Here is a 22,563-nt window from a genome sequence, read left to right as displayed (position 1 = left end):
CAGCCTATAACAAGTTCTCTGGACCAAAGCTTGGCTCTGATTACAAGGATTTCTAGGATTGCCTAACCTTGTTATATTAAAAAAGAACAAATATTGGACAACACGGCAAGTACAGTGACACTGCTGGATTGTCCAGGCTAATGGTGTGCATTCCAGAGTCCTACAAAGACAAGCACCAGCCTCAGAACTCCCATTACCTTTAGAGTCATGTCATCAGAGCAGGATGCCAGCAGATTACCAGTTGGATCCCATTTGATTGCATTTACTTCATTCTAAAAGTGAACAATGAGAGTAAGTTTCAGTCCTCCCTTCCATTACAAATGACAGCTTACAAAACTGGACAGCAGTTATGAACATTTGCATAATTGTCAGGATTTTAACACTTAATTTTTATTCATAGCTTGGCCTTCAATAACAACAGCTTTTTGCTATCCATTTATTACATTTCCCAGACATACTTGTACACCATGTGGCAAAGTCTTGAAGTTACCATGTTTCTTCTTCTAAAGCTCACTTTTGCATCCTGACACGGGTAAAAACAAGCTGCACATGGGGCTGAGAATCATTCTGATAATCACAGAGACTGTGATTACCAGAAAACCTTAACCACAACTACCTATGTGTGCATCTACTGCCTGTAGCCAACCATCAACCATTACCAATCAATAATCAATTATACAAGTGCTGGGTACTGGTAAATTTACTGGGCCCCCAAACCCTCACCAATAAAAACATCATAGAGCAACCCCCTTTTTGCAGTACTTACCGTGTGACCCTGGAAGGTTTTGATGGGCCTATCTTGTCCTAGTTTACAAACGTGAATACACATGTCTGTACTGCAAGAGGCAAATGTGTTGTTACTCTGCCAATCAACATCTAATGCTGGTGCTAAAAGAAAAAGGAAGATATTTAAAGCTACAGTATGCATTCTGCAGGAATTTGATGTGCAAATTTACCATGTATCACCCTGGAACAAAAGCCAGCAGGAAACAATCATTAATTTTACAGCAGTTCTCAAGATAAACACTGTGAACAGGAAGAAATGCAGCCCAAACAAGTCTTATGCAAAATGGAACAAATTTAATATAAGTCATCATAATATGGAACATATTTGAAATCAAAGTTATACAGAAGACAGTGCAGCAGGACATCAAGCTGTACTTAAGCCATCTACAAACAAATCTCAGGAGTCAGCACAAGGAACAGGTTCCCACAACTTCACACATCATCATGTGTGAGCTCATCTCCACCAACAACTCCTGCTCGTGCTCAGGGATGGCAGCCATGGAAAGGTAAGGATTTATTTCCTTTCTTAATTCCAGCATTGTAAGGTGTGGTAACTTGAAACTTAATCATGGGCAACATATTCCATCTGATCAAGACAGCTGTTTATGGCAGATAGCACAGACAACTGCTTGGAGTAAATGCTGAGTTGATGTTTTTGACTGCTGTCATGGCACTGGAAATGTGGCATGAGTGGAATAAAAATGGGAACAAGACACGTTTCTTAAAGGCCCTTCAATGACACGTCTGTCATCCTCTCCATTCTGTTTTCCAGCTGATTCTGGCAGGATTGCTCAGCATGCAGCCCACAAAGCAATTTGTCTGACCACTGCACTCCCACCCCAGCTGGCCAGTGAACAGCTTTCAGCTGGTTTGTGGTCAAACAAGCTGGGCACAGCAGAACAATGGGACATGGGGTGGGATTACCACACCAGGAGGATAGCAAATGTGGTCCTTAGGTGATAAACACAAATCCCTTGTGGCCCACCCACTTGATTTGTCTGCCATCATACTACAGAAAGTCAGAAATACTTGAATTATTTATCTCATGACTTTCATGGAACTGCAGTAAAACTGCAAGTTATAAAATCAGAACAAATCTAGCTTTGTTTACATTCTCAAAATTCAAATACAGCAGTCAGTAACCCAGGAGTACCTGTAAGATTTTTAAATTATGCAAATAAGCAGAATAAACATCAGATTTTTAAATTTATTTTAAAAAATAACTCCTTTTTGTCTTTTCAGATGACAAACATGAATGATAAAATCAAGACTTACCAGAATGAAAAGGAAACTGCTGCTTGGCTTCGCCAGTGTGGGCATCCCAAATAATTGTGGTCTGTGTTAAACAGATAAATAAACATTGAACAAACTTGTACAAATTGCTAATTTCCCCACAACTACCACCACTCTCAAGTATGAGAATACCTAGCCTGCTCCCCATCACCCAAACCTGTTCTTGATTATACATTTCTAGAGTTTTACCCAGTACTAAAAGAAATAGTAACAGATGTATGGACAACAGTAGAACACTTAAGATTGCATTAGAAAGGTGTTTAGTCACAAAATTTTGGGGTCTGGAGGGAAGAAGGAATTTGTGGGCTTTTAACCAGTTTTATCCCCTTAGTCCTATTTATATTCTTGTAATCCATTCCACATGCCTATTTTAATTTCAAATACTTGTATATTCAGATTGTAATATCAGCTACTCACGTATCCCTAAGGAGATGTCATTAACAATTAGTCACATACTGAAAGATTTAAGGGTGTAATTTCATTCTAAGTTGTTCTCTGCCAATACTTTGAAAACCTTCTGGTTAAAGAAATCTTACATGACAAAATTAGTATCTTATGATCATTATATTATATGCCAACATCCCTGGCCTACCTCAATGATCAATGAAAATTTTGATGCCAAATTCAATGGAAGCATGAACTGATTACATAAATTAATTATGGAAAAGGAGCCTAAGGTTTGAGTCATTCTCTCTGCTAATGCAGAATATTTTTCAAAACATAATCTCAGTTTGTCTAAGAAGTTTTATTGACTGAAATGAGGCTTCTATTTCTTCCTTAATTATTTTCCTGCAGATGAAAGCTGTACCTCCACAAATATTTAAAAACTGGCATAACCATCACAGCTGCCAAAAGAGTAAACACATCCCTTCCATGCTCTGAGACATTAAATTTTCCTTCCCTTGTGCCAGCACAAGCATTTATAAAGCTGGCTACTAAAGCAAACCAGGTAAATGCATGCAGGAAAAAAACCCAAAAAAACAAATAATGGAGAAAATTTACTACTTTGCAGTGACACTGCCAGTTTTAAGTGGTTGTAATGAGGTTACAGTTTGCCACTCTCACTAAGAGAAAACCTGTGCCAACTTCTGCACCTTGAATCAGTTAGAGGAAAAAATCAACTCTCTTTACTCTTGCAATAGTCTATTTGATTCTCTGAATTCACTTTAAGTCCATTTCTCATCACTCTGTGCCCTTCCTACCATTCATAAAACCTCTCACACTAACAGCAGTTCTGAACTGAAAGACCTTGTGAGCCTAATTTGTTTAGAGATGTGAAATAAAACAGTCAAACAATGAGCTCCATGGCATTACACCACTGGCACCTCCCCAGTCACATATATCAACTCTCTGTATGTTCCAGCTCTAATCTTTTTAATCATTCTCAGGTTTGACTGATATCCAACTCAGCCTGAACCTATTCCTCTAGTACAATTTTCTTCTTCCTGAGGCTTTGCACGAAGTGTCCACTGGATTTTACATGGTTTGGTTTTACAATAAGTTGAATGTTTCTGGTTTCAATGCACTTACTTTCCAACTCAGGCTAATCTAATGGAAAGAGATCCACAGACACTGAAATCTAAGAAATTAAAGTATCTCAATAAACTACTATAAAACCCAAGGAAACATAGCTAAGCATAACAACATCTTTGTGAGCACATATTTACATCCCATGCCTTTAGTTTCATTTACTTACTTTGCAAAGTTTTGCTATTTTGCTTACAGTTAGATTATAACCGTGAAGGAAAGAATTTTAATTTTACCAAAGATTATCTCACCTTGTCCACTCCTGCACTTAAAATGAAGTTTCCTTTCTTGTTCCATTTTAACGCAAATATAGGACCTTTATGTTGCCCTAAGGTGCTGGCAAGATTACCTGAAAATTTATATTGATATGAATACATTAAAAAATAAAAAACTATGCTGTGAGCCACAATATAGGAAAATATATTGTAAATTAAAAAGTATTTTGCTTACCATCTTTAGTCCATATCCTCGCAAAGCCATCATAAGACCCAGTTGCTAGAAGTGTACCTTCACTCTGTCAGCAAAAAAGGTTATTTATTTATTTTTACTGCATAATTCAAAGCTAAAGAGCACAAAGCAAATTTGAGGAAGAATAGATCTGCGTAGGATTTACGCCATTTATTTCATTGACTGCAGCTTATTAAAAAGAAGTTCCTGAAGCACAACAGAAGAAGTTACCACATTGCTCAAAGTAAAGAAATATTTCTGGCGCTGCCACAGAGGACACCACTGCTGTCACTTAGAACTGGAGCAGGAGGTGCTGTGAGCAGGACTGTCCCGGGAGCATTTGGAGCGCTGCCGTTGGTACTCACGTTCCAGTCCAGCGACGTCACGTCCTTGTTGCTGGGTACATCCTGCCCCCCTTCCCGGATGCAGTGCCGCAGCACCAGCTGCGTGGAGCCGCTCGTGCTGTTCTCACTGAGGTTCCATATCCGCGCTGTCGAATCGCCAGATCTGCAAAACAGCCAGTGGGGACAGCAGTCCTGCCATTTAAACACGGGCAATGCCATTTATTTCGTGTATGTGTTCATAGAGATCGTTGGCATGATAGCCTGGATTATTATAGAATATGCAGTGTGCGAGATACAATATATTAATAATATATAGTATGCATAATAGTACATTATAGACCATATTTAGTTATATATTTAGAGTTATATATAGTTATTTGTATTACATACAGTATGCGATATAGCAATATATAATATAGCAATATACTATATGTGCTATAGAATATACGATACTAATTATAATATATAAAAATTATATATTTTTCTATTCAATACAGTATAATTATATTTAATATTTTTCTATAGATTAATTCCATATTCATTATATATTAATTGCTATTATTTTTACTAATAATAGCAATGATGATAATAACAATAACAACAATAACAACAATAACAACAATAACAACAACAACAACAACAACAACAACAACAATAATAATAATAATAATAAAAAAACCAATTCCATTTTAAAGCACTGTTCTCTAAAGAACAAACACCATGGCATTTGATGTTTGGGGTAGGTGTTCCCTGAGCCTGCTGCCCTCCCCACACAGCAGCGTGCCCCCAGCACAGATAATTCCGTACACACGGGGTCAGTGCACATACCCTGAGGCCAAAAGGTCACTAACGGGATTCCAGGCACAGATGAACACTTCAGATTCGTGGCCACGCAGCACCACTGCCTTGTTGGGAGGGATCTCGACATCTCCATCTACTTCCATCATATCCGTGTGATTATCTGCATTATGGGAAACAACAGTAGAGAGAGGTGGATTTGAGTATTTTGGGACGTTGTGACTCCTGTATGGTTCAGATTCTTCTGGGATGAGTGCAAGAATTCACAACTTATGTGATTCAAAAATTTGACAGAGCTGTCACACTCTCTTATTTTTTCAGTTTCAATTAATGAAGCACTATAAACAGATGGGGAGTTTCAGAAATGTGAGAAAGCTCTTCTCCCCTGTAAACCTTCACATCCAAACGATTTCATTTTGGAGCTCCAGAATTGGGGCCAAAAGTTAATTTTTTGCTATGCTAAAAAACAAATCCTGTTACAAGTACTCACTTTTTCAGGTCCAATGCTGCATCGTACAATATGTTACTAGTCTAGCTTGTGCTTTAAAAATACATTTATAACACATTCATTTTCAAAAATCTCTCTTTTCACCAATTTCAGTCAAACAGGTTTTAAATCCACATCTCTGACACTCCATTTACAAAATGGCTTTAATTAATATAATCACTTTTGGTGATAGAGCAAACTGATAACCAAGCTTCTCAAACTTCACCAGCAATTACTGTGGAATTATGGCAGCGTAACTTTCTGCATGGAAGTGAGGTTGAATCCATATTTTTCTGGGGGTAATTCAACTGACAAAACAGTTTTCTTGGCATCTACCATCAATCATTTTCTATTATTAAAAATGAATTCACGATGAGTGCAAATGCAGAATGTAAGAAAGGCTGCACAGTTCACCTGTTCCATATTTATTCACTGCAGTTAAAGAAATCACTTCACAGCTATTGCTTAATTTAGCATTAAGGGTTTCTCTCTCTGTTTGTACATGCAAGAAAATAGAAAAGGCTATTAAAACATGCATATTTTTTCAGAAAGAGCACCATATAAAGCATTGCTTCAGTCAGAGGATCGATGCCAGTCTGAAGTGCTGTACAGCCAGCAGGGGTTGCTGGCAGATCACATTTAACAGGGCTGAGATCCGAGGTCTACCCTTCCTCTATCCACAGTTACCAAGTAAATATCCTTTTGAGATTTCTAAATGAAAGCATCAAAGTAGGCAACACACTTTTTTCAGCCAAAGATTGTATTTCCAGCTTTTTATCATATGTACTAATGAAAAAACTTACTAAAATCAGGCTGTAAAACTTGTACATGGCTCGATATTAATATTCTCTCAAAAATGTCATTTCTTCAGGTTTTTTTACAGAAAGAACTGTAACTCCCACACGTAAACATGCAATTCAGACTTCCAGAAGACTATTTTCAAAAATCACAGTTTAATTCCTGACCTAAACTTTTCCATACTAAGCCTCATTGTAAGGTATGTTCCTTTGACCAGTGATGACAAACAGAACTCATTGATTTCACCAATCACAACTAAAATGGAATTCATGAATAAAGCAAACCTGAGAGCAGTTGCATCGAGCAATTCTGAATAGCAAATCATGAAAACTGATACTGATAAAGGAGACAAGGGACACAGGGTTTGTCCCAGTAACCCTGACCTCAGCATGACTTGTCCTGCTGAGAGCTGGGTACAACTCTGGGATCCATGGGATTTACAGAACCTGTTGGAAGGAGTTTGTAAAGCTTCACAAGCAACACTCAGTTTTAACCAGCCATGGACTAGTGGACTCCTCTCCTCATTCCTTGTACAGGAATGTCTCTTGATTATTTTTTCCTTTTTATAGAAGAGTCCTGTGAAAAACCTTCAGGTGATGGAAAAGAAGCAGTACTGGAAGTGAGACTAGTCAAGGGAATATTGTGAATTAATGAATTCAGGACTTTGCATCTCTTGCAACCCCAGATATCAAAACTGGGGACAGCCAAAGCTGAGGCATGATGTGTTCAAGCATCACCCACGATGAAGGAATTCTCTGCAAGCTGCAGTTACTACAAGTTACTCCAACCTCTACATTTTTACCTCGCTGTCTACAAGCTCATACTATGATAAACAACTAGGAAATGCTAACCCAGGTTAAGGCCATTTCTGTCTCAACTTACTTGCTATAGTGTGTGCTCCGTTCTCCTCTCCATTTGCAGTATTTTCTCCATTTTTCGCTGATCCCTGTTGGTTGGTGGCGGCTGCAGCTGCAGCAGCTGCTGCCTGCTGTTGTGCAAGTTTGTCTCTGTAGGCCTGCTGCCTTGTCTGTACCACATCAGGCATCACTGCATCTATCAGTGAGAGAGACTCTATCGGCCTACCATCAAACAAGGTACCGTCCTAAATTACAGCACAGGGAGAAAAGAAAAGGAAAGAAAAAAAAAAAGACAATACCAAGTACAAATTAACATTACGGGCAAAGATTGCAAGCAAAACTAAAGGAAAAGTTTTGATTTAATATAATAAAGTGGTTTACATATGGTGCTGGAAGTGATATCTCATCATTGTTGTGGTCAGGATTGGAATTTTAGTCTAAAGTTAAGTGGTCATCATAAATATGCAAAAAAGCCACTGCAGGCCTCTGGGGGAGCCTGTGGAATCAAAAGTTATTTGCTTCGAGTTTGCTGAATTGTTTGCTAAAAAATTCTGTAAGCTATCTATGAATATGATTTCAAACATGAGTGGCTGCAGCAAAATCTAATGGTTTGTTTGAAGACAGAGCTGCAAACATTGCAACTCGGGTCACTGACTTGTGAAGTTATAGTCTTATTAGACTAATACTTTCCATAAACATATTATCTGGAGAGTTGACTAGTTTTCTTCCTTTTTTTAAACAGTGCTGGCATGTTTTCAAACAACAAGGAAGAATTTTATCCTGAAATGGACAAGACCCAGTTAAAAATACCCTTATACATATGCTAGGGCTTTGTAAGGATCTATTTTTAGGAGCTAGAAGGATTCCTTGCAATAAATATAGGGTCGTCTTCTTCTATTCCTATCACTTGCTTTATTTTTCTGAGGCTTCCTAAGGGAAAGGATTTGCTTCACTGGGACTGTGAAAACCACACAAACAGCAGACATAAGGGAGACTGGAAAGTGAGCAGAATTAATGGGAAAAAAAAGTTTCCTTCTGTAATCTGACACATAGAAAGGCTTCTCACCTTCCAGGCACAAATGAGAATGGAAATTGAGGGCGAGTGTCTGAAGCATCAGGCAGGAAGATACATAGCTTTCTGTACTGCTGGAATAACCATTTAAACATCAAATTTAATAGATCCTGCTCAAGATGAATTAGCCAGCAGAGGCAAAAGGCAAACTGGTGTATACCTTCAGCCTTCCTGCCACAAATTCAAACCCTCTCTCTCCTTGGAAACCTTGCCTTTGGGCTCACATTACTTCACTGAAATGACACAAGAGCCCAAACAAGAGCTGCACAGTGCTCTCCCACCTCCCTAGTGCCAGTCTACGAAACCAAAAAATGAGGAGATTACTGGTCTCAAGTATTATTATCTTATTGCACTTGTCTGGATGTACTACAACATTATAGTAGGGTAAAAACTCTACAGACAACGGACCTTTAAGCAATGAGCCAGAACACCATGCCTGGTGTTGTGTGGCTGCACTGGGCAGAACCCCCACCCAGTTATGTCACTCCATTCTGGTTCCACCACTGGAGTCATGGTGAACACCAGCAGTAAGGAATCTGAAGTAAAAGTAAATAAATAGGATACAAGAAAGTTAAGAAAAAATACTAACATTCAAACTTACTGCAAGCAAGGACACAATGCTCCTGCAAACAAAGCCTCCTTACCTCATTAATACTGACTTCTGCCTCTACATACTGCAGACCTTTCTGGATGATGGAAATCAAAGCAGCTGGTGGCACCAGAGCACCATTTATATTAGACTGGCTGATATGGCTCTCTATACCAAAGGTAAATGCTGAATGGGAAAACCCTAAAGACAAGGCAAAGACATCAGAATTGATTTATAGATAGGCAACACTACTTGCTGTACCATGGTAGGACCTTCTGTTTAAAACCTGAGTAAATTATACAAAGTATAATGCTACAGCAAGCTTCTGAACTACCAAAAAACTTGTCAAAACACCTCAATTCTCTCATAGTTCAAGTGTACAAAAAGAGAAAAGCAAAGCTCATATATAAACACAACAATTATTAATTACAGCATCAACAGCAAAACATTTGTGTGTGAGTCAATATAAAATATACAATTCACTATAGCATTTAAACATGTTTATATATTCACAAACTACATGTATGTGTTGTATCATATGTAGCATTTAATAAAAAAAGAAATAAATATCCAAGACACAAGTCTCACTTCCTACTTTTACTCACTGATTTGATACCCATGAAAGTGAAATGAATCTGTATGTGAACAGAATTCAGCTCATGGTACAGTGCTTCCATAATTGTGTATGCTCTGGCATTTAGAGCTACATCAGCACTGTGCACTGATTAAGAAGTGGCAAACGTTACAGTGCAGCAATGGCAGCTGCTTGCTATTTATTTGATCACCCTGAAAAAGTGAATTTAAGCTAGAGAAAAATAGTTGTTTCAGCAAATTAACTCTACTGTCATGGCATTTTTCTTAAACCACTTCATTTTTTTTCCCTTTTTCCCTGTCAGGTAAGCAAGAAGCTGCCTGCAAACTTTCAAATGAAGATGAGGCAATTTTGTAAGTTTGGCTTCTATGACAAAAGCAATCAGCAACTGGAATAAGAACGTGTAGTAGTTTTCAGTAAATTCAGGCAGAAAAATGAGGGTTAGCTTTCTTTTGACAAGCTGAAACTGAAAAAGTCTGCCATCCCCACCATTGCTTCTAGTGCTTCTCTGCCTCAGCTTGGGAAGTCCATGAGCAGTGGGCATATGTTGCATCAGTCAAATGCATTTTCAACAAGCCTGAAGCCACCCATCAGCAATCACTGAACAAAACTAAGAACCAGTAAATGCTGAAAGAGGAGGTAAAATACACAATATATGCGTATATTTTGTTATCTACCTATACGTATATACATTAAAGCTGATCTCTTACACTGTCATCTTAAGACTGGAGTTTATTTTTGCTTTAATATGCAGACTTCTTTGTATTGCTGAGATCGTATTCCCTCCTGCCAGCTGACAATCATCACTTGTTCATTTACTGGGGCATGCCCTGACTTCCACTCAAATCTTCCCATTCTAAATGTAGGCTGTGTTAAGCAATCAATATCACAGTTGTGAGTAAAAGATGATGTTGTCTCTTACAGAGCTTCAGGAATAACCACCACCACAAAACTCCCTGCAGCCATATGGCTGCATCTAGGAACCCAAACATGCAACACAAACTCAAACTGCTGATCCGACTGGGTTGGGGAAGCTTTACAAATAAGGGAGCACTGCTGCATTCTTGCTTGTGTTGTGCAGACACTGTGTGGAGGGATATGACAGGAAAAAGGTTTCTTTCCAAGTCTGACAATATTCAAATGTCTTTTGCTCTTTCTCCTAAGAAGCAGGAGATTCTGGCTACCCTGATACCAAAGGACAAGGTCCTCAAGAAAATGTCCTGCAGGGACAAAGGCTTTTGGGAACCCCAAGAGTTATTCCTGTAAAAAATCTGTTCATCTCTAAGTAGAGTCAAGCGATACAAATCACAGTCACAGTTGTCACTTCTTCCTTTGAAACACAGCCACATCTGCCCTCCCACAGTCACGTTCAGGCAGGGAATTCGGCTACACAAGACTGGTTCGCAGGAGCACCATCACTCCAAGGCAACAGGGAAAAACAGCATTTTGCTGATCATTCTATTTTCTTCTTCAAGCAGCCCTGAAGAAAATGGTGCAAAGTGCCATCATCACCCTGCAGAGAAGTGATCTCCAGGAAAATGCATTTTAGCAATCGAGTGAGTCCTTGGCTGGTTGACTGCCATCTGAAGACTCCAAATGACTAAATCTGATTAAGTTACAGAAGGTAACTTGGCAGGAATTCATTCTCTTGTTGAGAAGAAACACCAAGAAACAGTTCAGACAGAAGCACATGCCTACTGGCAAAATAATTGAATGAGCCTGTGTTTGCTAAAGCCAGTTTCAGATGAAGATCAAATAAATTATGCGTTGTTTAATAGCCAGAATTGTAAAAACTCACCTGACTCTTGCAAGTATCTATATACCAGGAAGTTAACCTCATCACTGCTTATACTCATCTTTATTCCCAGTTAAACCATGAGGTCACAACAAAGGACACAACCCTGCAAATAAACAAAAAATAATAGGTCAATTAAATATTTTTAGTACCTAATAGGTATTTCCCAACAAATGCTACATTTATAAAGTAAGTAGCTCCCTGGCAGCATAGACAATAGCTTTATTTTATAATGCAAATAAGTCTACTGGAGTCATTAAAAAGTCATTTGTCTCACCACAAAATAAAGGTCAGTAAATTAAATATTGCAGGGCCGGATTCTCATATGATTCAAGGTGGTAAGGACTGGGGAACTCTGCTGTTTAATACCAGTACTAAAAAGGCCTCGTTTCACAGGTTTTAAAAAATAATCTAGTAAGTTTCACCCATTCTACATTACTGCTCTGGAACACATTTTTTATAACACAGGTCTCTCTCTGCCTGGTTAATAAAGACCAAGAACTTGGTTTCACATTGGCATCCAGGCAAGTTCTCACTTTTATGTTCTAATCTACTCCAATTTTCAGTTACTCCTGCTCTAATGAAAAGGTACAGTATGAGCTACAACATGCTGTCTGTTCAAACAAGCCCAGCTAATCCCACTAAATATTAGAAAACATCTCAGCCATACATTTTGGCTTTGCAAAAAGAATTCTTGGCATTAGAGATCAACTTGAGACAGTCAATTTTTAGTAACATTTCTCTAGGCTTTCAATCAGTGCTTCAAAAGTATTGATGGGATATACATACAGATATATAGATATAGATATATATGTCTATATCCATATTTACACACACAATTTTTCCTTGATTTTAGTAAAGGCAAATATTTAGCAAGACAAATAATGTATCAGACTATATATACTTTTGATTATAAACTTTGAAAACATGAGGCGACAACAGTGTTTAAAACATGAAAAGACAATACAGTACTTTTTCCAACTCAAAGTCTCATTTTTGAGAACATTCTCATGATGTCTGAATGTTTGAAAACTCTGACCTTTTTAAGTAAGCAAGTGAAAACATCAGCTTCCAGAACATGTTATGAAATAATGTCCACCTCCTTTTCCTATTATCTGTCCAGCACTTTTCATCAGCAAATCTTCCCAGGTTTTTACCTGGCTGACAACCTCCATTATTTCTTCTGTGGAACTGGAGTCTGAGAAGGCAAGTGACTTTCCTACTGTTTATTTGACAAAGCTTGACCTGGGATCTGATGTTAAAAGGTACTAGAGAATGGGTTTTCCTGCACTGTTCAAAAGAAAAAGTTCTTGCTACACCTCTGTGTGGTCAGGCCATTCGCCACTGCTGCTCCAAGTGGGAAAGCAGTGAGTAAACACAATAGAAAGTAACAACTACATTATAAGGCTGCCATGTGTATTCTCCCTGGGCATCTTTTCCTAGCAAGAACTCCCAGGGAAACAGGAGAAAATGACCACACTGTTTTTCTTATCACCTAACTTTGAGTTTTACCAGTCCACTGCAGCTAAACTTGGGAATAGCCCTCCAGGATGTGACCTTCCCACAAGTCCCATCGTGCTCTAAAGATGAGACCCAATTAAACCCCTCAAGAAGAGGAGAGGCTAAAGAATGAACTCTGATATCAAAAGGAGTTTATTTGCCTGAAACCTCACACGGACATCCCCAAACCTGCCCCAGGCACGTGGTCACCCAGCTCACAGCCATGCTGTGTTGTCAAAGGGGGAGATGACTTTAGTTTCTTAAGGAAAAAAAATATTAAAATGCAGTTCTATTTAAATCCTTCTCATGTCTAAAGGAAAAAGCTGCCCCAGGATAATGACTTCTAGTAAGTGGAATACAGCTGGTAAAGGAAGGCACATTGATCCAAGCCTACCCCACCCCTCCAGAGCCCCCAGCCATGCCTGGGGTTCAAGACATGCCTGCCAAACTCCAATATATACTTTGAGAACTTGTTTACTGAGCAGAATGTAAAATGAATGGCATTTTTAGCCATGTCATGCATTAGCAACCAATTCCACCATGTGCAGGACCAAATGCTAATTTTATTCAGTTAGGTTTTGTTGCCATACATGCAGCAAAATACCTTTCTTTAAGACTGTTTTTTACAGAGAAATGCTGTAGGAAGAGGAACAATATTTTCCTTCAGAGGAATAGGTAATTAACTTTAAAGAGATTCATAAAGAAGGGTTTTTTTTTTTACATGAGGTACACACACACAAATGGCAGTATTTATTTCATGGGTCTGTCACTGATTTTTAAAATCCTGCTGCATCACCAAAAACGATAGATCAAACTGCAGAAATTTGATGAAAGTGCTATTTGTCACACTGAGAAGTCCTGAATTATTAATATAAAGAGGGCTCCCCACTCAAAGCAGAACTGTGGAGATGCTACATCAATTCACCTGTTATGTAGCTGGATAGCTGAAGGAAAAAAAAAACCCTAATGTTTTGCTTGTCTGTCAAAAGTGTTCTTCACCCTGCCCGAATCAAAGGAGCCTCATTTTTTCAAGGCTGGTTCCCAGTGTTTTTCCTCAAGAAGCTTTGGCAAGGGGGAGCTGCCACCCGCTGTCCTGCCCGGCTATCGGGAGGTGGCACTGCAGCACTGGCTGTGGTACCCTGGCCACGAGAAAAACACAGAAATGCTTTCAATAAACACCGAGTTTGCCTGATGAGGGGCTCGAAACTGGAAAAGGTGCAAAAGGTTCCAGTGGTTTTACCAAAATACTGCTTTATGCATGTTTTCAGCGCTCATTTACATTTTCTGGAAGCTCTTTTTTGTGTCTCCCCCCTCCCAGGCCCCGTGGCTCAGGCAGTGTCTGGGGACAAGCGTCCCGCAGCCAAGTGACACGAGAAATGGGAGAAGAACGAGCAACACCAAAGCATCTTCCTTCCAACCCAAAGAAAATGCCACATTGAAGAGAAAATACAGCAGAAAATGATAGGATAATTATTTCCCTTTGGCACATTCCGAATTAATGCCAGGCTTATGCTGCCAACCCTCAAATTGTTTGTGACAGTGGACCCATGCATGTACATATATGCCCCAAACCCTAAAAAAAAAAATCACTTCATCGATGCTGGCTAATTTCCCCCAAATTCACTATTCACAAGCAATCAACTACTTATTTTGGGCACTTTAATAGATATTAATATTGCTCTTTATTTCAGATGCAGAAATTAAATCACCAAAGAGACACATAAAAATGAGACAAAAATAAGTAGAAGTTAACATGTAATTCCTAGCAGTCTTAGATTTGTAGCCAAATTTGCATAGAGCCCATTAAAAATACCTTAAAATACTTGCAGTTTTATGTCCCAAACAGATTCTGAAAATGTGATGAGATCCTTAAGGTCGTCGTTCCCCCCCCCCCCCCCTTTTTTTTTTTCCCCTTAGAAACATTCCAGGTCTTCCTCAAAACATTCTGTGGAATTACATGGCAAAGTACAATGCACCCACACTGCTGTTTCAGATCCAATTATGCTTTTGAAGGAAATCTCTCCCACTTGCCTCTACTTTTGTTTTGCACCCTGGAGCAGGCACAGCACATGTGAAGTGGATTCCTTACTGGTAAAACCAAGATTAAATAAATAAATAAAATACCCCATGACAGGTAAAAAAAAAAGGATGTGCATGAAAGCTTACAAATGATGCCCAAATTGCTCATGAGAGTCCCTGAGACCACACCAGGATTGATATTCCCTGCTTAAAAGAAAGTCCATTTCAGCAGGCCTCTTCCCAGGTTTAATTTGCCTTCCCAGAGAACAGGCCTGTGGTTTGTAACACCACTGTTCAGTTAGAATCAGCACAACATCCAGATAGCCCAGGTAATTTTTAATGCTGCTACAGAAAGTCCCTGAAGTCCCAAAATTTATCAGGCATAACACACACATCAGCCATAAAAATCAACTGTCTGTAGAGATGCTGGCCTCGAGATTTATGCAAGAACAGGTCAGGAGCACACAAGACACACACCTGAGCTTTTGACAAACTGACCCACTCATTCCATGCCAGGAATCACACAAAAATTAATTTGGAAACTACTTTTTGGAAAGGAAATGAGGTTTCTTATCCCAGAGACAACACCAACTCTGGCTTTGCTCCCACCCTGGCAGAACTGTGCCTGTGTTTCTGTGCCTGTCCCAAGGCAGGTCTCACCCCAGCACCTCTGTCCCATGAGGACCATTCACACACTTCATACCTGGGGTAAAATTTACAAGTAAAATCTGTTAAAAAGGAGATTGAATTGCACTCTCACCAACACCAGACCTGCAGGCTAATCAGTGCCAACAGTGCAAACCTGGCTGTATTTCTGACAGATCATTATTCCACTCTACGTGTTTGTGCTAGCTTTGTACTCATCCAGGTTCATGCCAAATGCTGGAGAACAGATGCCACCCGATAATGGCTCCTGGCCTAATAGGTTTTTTGGTTGTTTAGTGGGTTTTTTTCAGACAAACCTGAACTGGCAGAGAAAGTTTATACATCAGATTATTACTGGGTATCTCTTAATCACCATTTGATAATGGATACTGGAGTTACACTACAATTAGAGCTATTGTATCATCAAATAACAGCCTAAGAAAGTGATATTTCTGCAGTTGTAGGTGGGCTCTAACACATTCTCATTAGGTAGGAAAACAGGAAAACCTGGCAGGCTGCTTTGAATAGCAATTCCCCAAAAACATACCAATCATTAGTTTGATACCAAATATGATATGTTAAAGGGAGCAGCTAATGCTCTGGGTAGCTCTGAAGAATGCTTAATGTTCAGACATAAACAGACTGCTACAGTTATCCATGGAAAACAGAAGTCTGGCTACAGAAACAATAAATCCCCTACAACAAAAATATTGCCATTAGAGCTTTTATTTTTTCCTCTTTTGCAAGAAATCCAGACAAATATTTTGCTAGCATATGTGCACATAGACACTGATACCATTTTATTAATTGTTGCTTAAGAATCTTTCTTGTTTTTAATGGCCATGATGATTAAAATAAAAAGAGCAATGGGTTCTGTTTCAATCCAACCACTCAGACCAGGCAAACTCCTGGATGTGGGAGGTTTCAGCAGGACTTCATTCAGATACTAAAGACACCATGGGAGGAGCCTGCAGAACTGGAGATTTAAACCACAAAACACTGTTCCTGGTGGCTGCTGTTCTACTAAAGCTTTCTCCAAAGCCTCTTCCCCAAGACATGGTGAGTCTACCCCCAATGGCTGATGAAATTCCTAAGTTTACATCCAAAGAAGAGTTCTGCACAGCCCTTTAGAAATGCTTTCTATAAAGGAAAACTCATAAACCAGTGGTTCCTTTATATCAAACATGCAGTGTATGACTTGTGTTGTACCTCCTTCTGCACAAGAATTTATTAGGCACCAATTTCAATAAAAATGAACATTTTATCATACTCTAAAAAGAAAAAAAATAGTTGACTTTTCTTTAAGTGTACCAACTACTTGATGGAAACACTCCTATTTGCCCTTTCACATCTTCACTTGAGAGATGGGGGCCAATATTGTATTGGGAACAATACAATTGAACACTTAGTAAAGTTTTCCTACCACCTGACAATCTGCAGTTAGGAATTTTTCTAACATTCTGAATTAAAACAAAAATATTTTTTCAAGTTAAATGCCTATGTTTTTTCTGTAATATCTCAAAATAAAGTGTTCTCATTTTCTGCATTTTTACCTGTGCCTCTAAACTGCTATTATTTAAATGTCCTCTTGTTTAAGATTTAATAATATGTCAGATGTGCACTTGCATAAAAAAAATCTGTAATTCTATCTTACGAACCTTCTTACTGATTTCTCATATGATCAGGCTTTGCTAGTTTTCCTTCTAGTAATTTAAACCAAGAGATGCTTCTCATGTTCTTTGTTTAACTCTACTGCTTTGCTTTTAACTTCAGGAATACAGCTTAACTTCTGAACACTGAAAAAAAATAACTTTTCCTCTCCTCATCTGAATTGCCTTCCTTAGCTCAGGCGATAAATATTTGTATTCTGTACTTCAGCTTTAGTGACCTAATTTATGGCAACAGTCTCTGCCTTTCCATGCCAATTTGAGAGTATGAAGAATACAAGATGACAAAGCCAGCCTGAAATCTTCTGAAGAAAAAGAATTACAACCCTGAAAGGGAAGGAAAAAAAATAAAAACCAAACAAAACCCACTGTAAAACACAAAACCACCCAAAACCTTGGCTAAAAGTAAGTTACTGTCTACTTATCTGAAAAATGCAGCACAGTCCTGAGTACTGTTACAAAATATGCTGCAGATGAAGCCCATTTGTTGATTTTGCCTAGAGCAAAGTAGTATTTAATTACTGAACTACCACTCTCCTCCCCAAAGTCCTGTGCTGTGTGACCCAGGAGGCTGGAATTCCGGATGTTACAGCACAGACACAAGCGACAGTGTAGCCACTATTGTATTTCCAGGGCTATGGCTACAAAGCTGCACACTTCTGTGCTTTCTAGAGTTGAAAATACATCTTCCTGGACAGCTATAGGGCATCTTGCAGTGATTCTTGGGAGCCACATTTTGTAAATCCCTAGGCTGACTAAAGATACAGGGATATTTCTGGTATTGACACTTTATTCAACACTTTAGGTTCTTAAACCATTTTCTCTTTTCATTATTATAATGCAATACCAGAAGAAATGATGCTTGGGGGAGATTTTTCTCCTTATTTCCTGTATCAGAATAGCAAAGAGGTATTGTTTATTAGTATTTTAAAGACTTTGCAACTCTCTGGGTAACAATGAAAATAGACAGATGGACTAAATGATCTCCAGAGGTCCCTTCCAACGCCAATCATTCTGTGATTCTGACATCTCTTTAAAGGCACAACTCTCCTGCATGACAATTACAACCTTGTTGAAATGGAGCTAGTCCTGATACATCCTTCTGCAGATGCAAATATGTTCCTTTAAAACTTAAAAGCCAAACTCAGCTGCTCAGAACATGCAGTAAAATCTCCAGCAGTAAATCCTGCCTCATTTTTGATTACTCCATGAAAGCCATCCCCCTCTGACTCCCCACACGATCCCAAGCCCAAACATCTTGTTTAGTGAAGGATTTTTAATCACAGAGCTCAAGCTCCCTGATTGAGACAAACTGAGATTAAATGAAAACTTAGTAGTACACACAGTAGTTCAAAAGAAACCACCATCATCTTTCAATACTTATATAATTATCAGAACACACCAGGAAATACAGCTAAACATTATGAAATTCTCCTTGATCGATTGTCTAATCCAGACCAAAGGCATTTTAGAAAGGAATAATCTGTGGCTTGACAGGATGACCTTCAGGGTTAGACTGTCCTACCCACACAGAAGCTGGGCAGATGCTTATGGCAGCAAAACTAGAAATGTGGCATTTGTAAAACTGATTAGAAAGTTATGGGTCCTGACTGATGACCAGAACAGTCCAAATTCCAGGCCCTGTGTGCTAAATATATCTCTGTAATGGAGAGGGAAGCACCAGACAAATGCTTGGCGTTCCTCCTGGGAGAGACATCTGTCCATCTGTCCCTCAAAAGGGAAAATTGTCTTATTGGAGGGGCCATCTCAGGAACAGTGAGAACATCAAACAAGCTCTGCAGCTTCCATTCTTAGGCCATTTGAAGGATGTCCCTTTAGCGAGAGTTACAGTCCTTCAGGAACACCCAATTCCAAGAAATAAACATTTCTGCAATCAAACTTTTAGACCCTGTCTCAAGGCTTTTTGAAATTGTTCAGTGGCTTTACCAAGAGCTAAAATAGGAGCCTGCTAATGCTGCCTGGATCTAGACACAGAACAGCTGCTGGAATCAAGTCCAAGAAAGGTGAAAACTGGAAAAAGCCTTTTCTGCAACATTGTTTAAAATCCTGTATACGCCTTTTTGGCACACATCTGGTTTTAAATATGCAACTGTATGGCTGCTGATCTCCTGTGCTGCATTAAAAAGCCTTTGCAAGAAATTAATTATGGATGCATGTGGGAGCACACCCATTAAACCTCGCTTGGATCAAACTGTGTAAAAAATTCTGAGAAAATAACAGATTGAGAAGAGCCCTTGAGTCAGTCAAAATGAGCCCTATCAAGGGCTTCTGCTGAGACCAAGGTGGGGAGGGGCAAGGTCCAAAAACACCACCATTGAAAATAAACACAACTCCTGTGGTTCAATCTTTTTGATCCAGAACTTAGAGAAATTAACAGTTAAATGGGGTTAAAAATCTCCATAGCATGCTAAGTTTCTGCTCTCACCTGATTTATTCTCATTTTCACCGCTAAAAAACCTACTGAATTACATGGCCTGTAAGTCTGATCAGGAACATTCAATTTCTCCCCAATATGTTGTTCTTGATGTTCCCACAATACATCATTCAGGGCTCTGAGGGACTGTGTCAATTGAATTGAATGATGTGGTCGCCTGCTGGTACATAAATGCAAAAGCAAAGCTGAGGGGGTTTATTTTCAAAACAGGAGACATTGATCCTGTGACAATGTTCCATTACCCTGACTTTATTTCTATTAGAGACAGTGATTACATCTACATCAATTGCTTGAGCTGATGGATACTGATGCACTAACAGTGACACAGTTCTTCACTACGCTGCTGCTGGATGCTGATGGCTTACAAAACAAGATTCATTCTCAAACTAACACTACTTATTTCTCCATGGAAAACCACTGAAGTTTGAGCAGACTTTTGTAATTAGCCAGTTCTCAGCTGTCTGTGGTTTTTTTGGGGGGGGTTTTGTGTGTTCAGTAAATCTTATTGTGGAACGGTGATTAGTGACTGTGTAGCCTGGCATGGATTCTATTTGTTATGATTAAAATATTTACATTGCTACCTGCTGGTAATAAAACAGCAGATGTAGTTCTCAGAAGCAGCTGTGGAAAGGTATTTCTGCACTCCTACAACAGCAGAAGCAGCCCTATCTTGACTGGGGATGTTTTCATACAGCTGTATGGGCTCCCTTCCCTTTTCATGCACTGTCACCCTTTTGCAGCTTCTGTCCACTGCCCTTGCTATCTTTCCCAAGCTGGTGATCCATCTTCCAGCTTTCATCTCTTGATCTGACATCTGATCTCGAGCCTGTGGTCACGCATTTGCCCTGGTTTTCACCTCCTCGCCGTGCACTGCCTACACACACTCTGCACTCCTGAGTCCATCTCTCCATCTGCTCTCCAGAGTATTGACTTTATCTGTATCTCCTTCAATCACTCCTTTTTCTGTGTCCTTCTTTCCCTACTTTTCCATTACAACACAAGTTGCTAACATTTTGCAGAAATAAATTCTGCTGGTTGAAAAAAAAAAAAATTCAATTCATCATCAACAACAGTGTTTTCTAGTCCAAGTAAACCATGTTCCTTTTATTTGTCCTTGTTTGTTTAGCCTTGTGCCCTGAGTCATGTCCTGAACTGCCTACAGGAGAAAGGCCTTCATCTGACTCACTTCAGGGTATTTACCAGAATGGGTTCCCTCACTCTCAATAAGGAAGTTTTTTTAATGTTGCCATAACAACAAGGACTCGGGGTGATTCGGAGTGGCACCTGCACAGAGTAACCAAGCACAGCACTGCTCTGAGTTCCCAGCACCTGAAACTGGGACCAGAGCAGGTCTGCCAGAGCCAACCAGCACCTCCTCTCTGCCCCAGGCTGGTGCCTACAACTCAGCACAGCGCTAGCTGGGCACCTCCCTGCTCAGGGCAATTTCATACTGCACACCTAGAATTTTTGCACAACCAACAGCAAAATAAAAAGGCTCCAAATTGTTCTCTGTGGTGTGACTGGGGACTTGCAAGGCTGAGCCTGCAGGGATCCAAGCAGCCCTTGCCTGGCAGTTCTGAGAGCAGTGAATTCTACTAGAGTCCAAGTCTGCAAACACTCATTGGTGGCCACCCCTGCCTCACGGTGTTGGAATAGGCTTTTTTGCAAAACACTATATTTTTGGGTTTTATTAAGGTTGATATCATTACTTGGGTAACTACACTAAATTTCTGCACATCTTTGGGGTCTGGTTCCTCTTTCCTAGTGAACAAGCAAATTAAAACCAAACATGCATCGGTCTGGGCACAGACAGCTCCATGAACATGACCTTTTCCAACAAAGGATCCGCTCCCTCATTTACCCTGCCCCTCATGTCTGAGCCTGAACACTCTCACCTCAGCTTTTTCAGCACCTACAAAGTTATTTTCAAGTGCAGGTATTATTTTGAGCATAGGAAGTTAACAGAACTACTCCATAAATAATACTGACCACATAAATAGAGCAGGAGAAGCATTTCCTGGAGTGGAAGGATGCTCTCTGTGTGTTCAAGCATCTTTTCTGACTCCTACATTATTTCAGAAAAGATCAGGGATTATCAGGCACAGCACAGCTTTGGCAGTGCTAGGGATATAAACATATGAAAAAGAGAGAGACGGTAATGAGGTGCTCAGTGCTCAGAACAGGTCCTGAAGAGGCTTTGATCCATTCTAAACGCAAATAAACCCAGCTTATTTCCCCATTGTTAAGACTAGTCTTTTATGCCTTTCCCATGAGAAAAGAAGTTTTGGAATTATGTTACTCTGGCAGCATCTAGTTTGGGAATAACAAATAATTTTTCTGAAATTCCTTTGTGAGTGCATAAAAGCTGCCAATTCTTTTCCTGAAGCAGATGTCTTGTTGAACAGTAACAGCTCTGAGTCCTGTGTTTCTGAAAAATTAAGGATGACACACAAAACCCCTGTGAGGGAATACCATAATGGGGTGAGAAAAATGGAAAAAAATCCAACCTAACAACCTCACAGGACACAGAGAAGATCCTTTAGTTACAATTCATTGAAATTTCAAGTCAAGAAAATACAAACTGTTAACAAGGAAAGATAATTTCCAGCTTTAGTGGCCATTAATCACAGAATCAGCTCATGAGCAACTACATCGGGACTTGCTGCTTTCTGAAGAGGAAGCCAGATTTCTTTATCTACTTTTAACTTTGGGATGAAGAAAAAGAAGAGACTGCCCTTTGGACAGGGAAAACAATGAACTAATTATACTAACAATGCAAGGGTTTGTTGTGGATTTTTTAAACAAAAAACCTTGAATACTTCTGACTTCTTAGAACAAGGTCAGTACTACTCATGAGTTGTGGATTGATGGCAAACAAGTAGATTGGTACTT

The 22,563-nt window shown here is 39.4% G+C and overlaps 1 protein-coding gene across 7 annotated transcripts in view; it reads right to left on the bottom strand.

Annotated features, from left to right (window-relative positions):
* The window catches only part of TBL1XR1 (TBL1X/Y related 1), a 110,768-nt gene that overhangs the window by 10,718 nt on the left and 77,487 nt on the right, over positions 1-22,563 (bottom strand). For 6 of the 7 annotated variants that reach the window (XM_069023830.1, XM_069023832.1, XM_069023833.1 and 3 more), the window contains 10 exons: positions 11,389-11,491; positions 9,054-9,199; positions 7,363-7,582; positions 5,226-5,358; positions 4,419-4,560; positions 4,057-4,120; positions 3,858-3,955; positions 2,062-2,122; positions 767-888; positions 198-272 (listed from right to left, as the gene is read on the bottom strand). In XM_069023830.1, coding sequence (XP_068879931.1) covers positions 198-272; positions 767-888; positions 2,062-2,122; positions 3,858-3,955; positions 4,057-4,120; positions 4,419-4,560; positions 5,226-5,358; positions 7,363-7,582; positions 9,054-9,199; positions 11,389-11,446 — 1,119 coding nt within the window. In that variant the 5' untranslated portion in view covers positions 11,447-11,491. The other variant, XM_069023837.1, reaches the window with a different exon arrangement.

Source organism: Aphelocoma coerulescens, chromosome 9 (genome assembly GCF_041296385.1).
Source record: "Aphelocoma coerulescens isolate FSJ_1873_10779 chromosome 9, UR_Acoe_1.0, whole genome shotgun sequence".
NCBI classification, from domain to species: domain Eukaryota; kingdom Metazoa; phylum Chordata; class Aves; order Passeriformes; family Corvidae; genus Aphelocoma; species Aphelocoma coerulescens.
The sequence above is the reverse complement of the archived record's forward strand: the minus strand, read 5'-3'. Positions and strand labels throughout refer to the sequence as shown.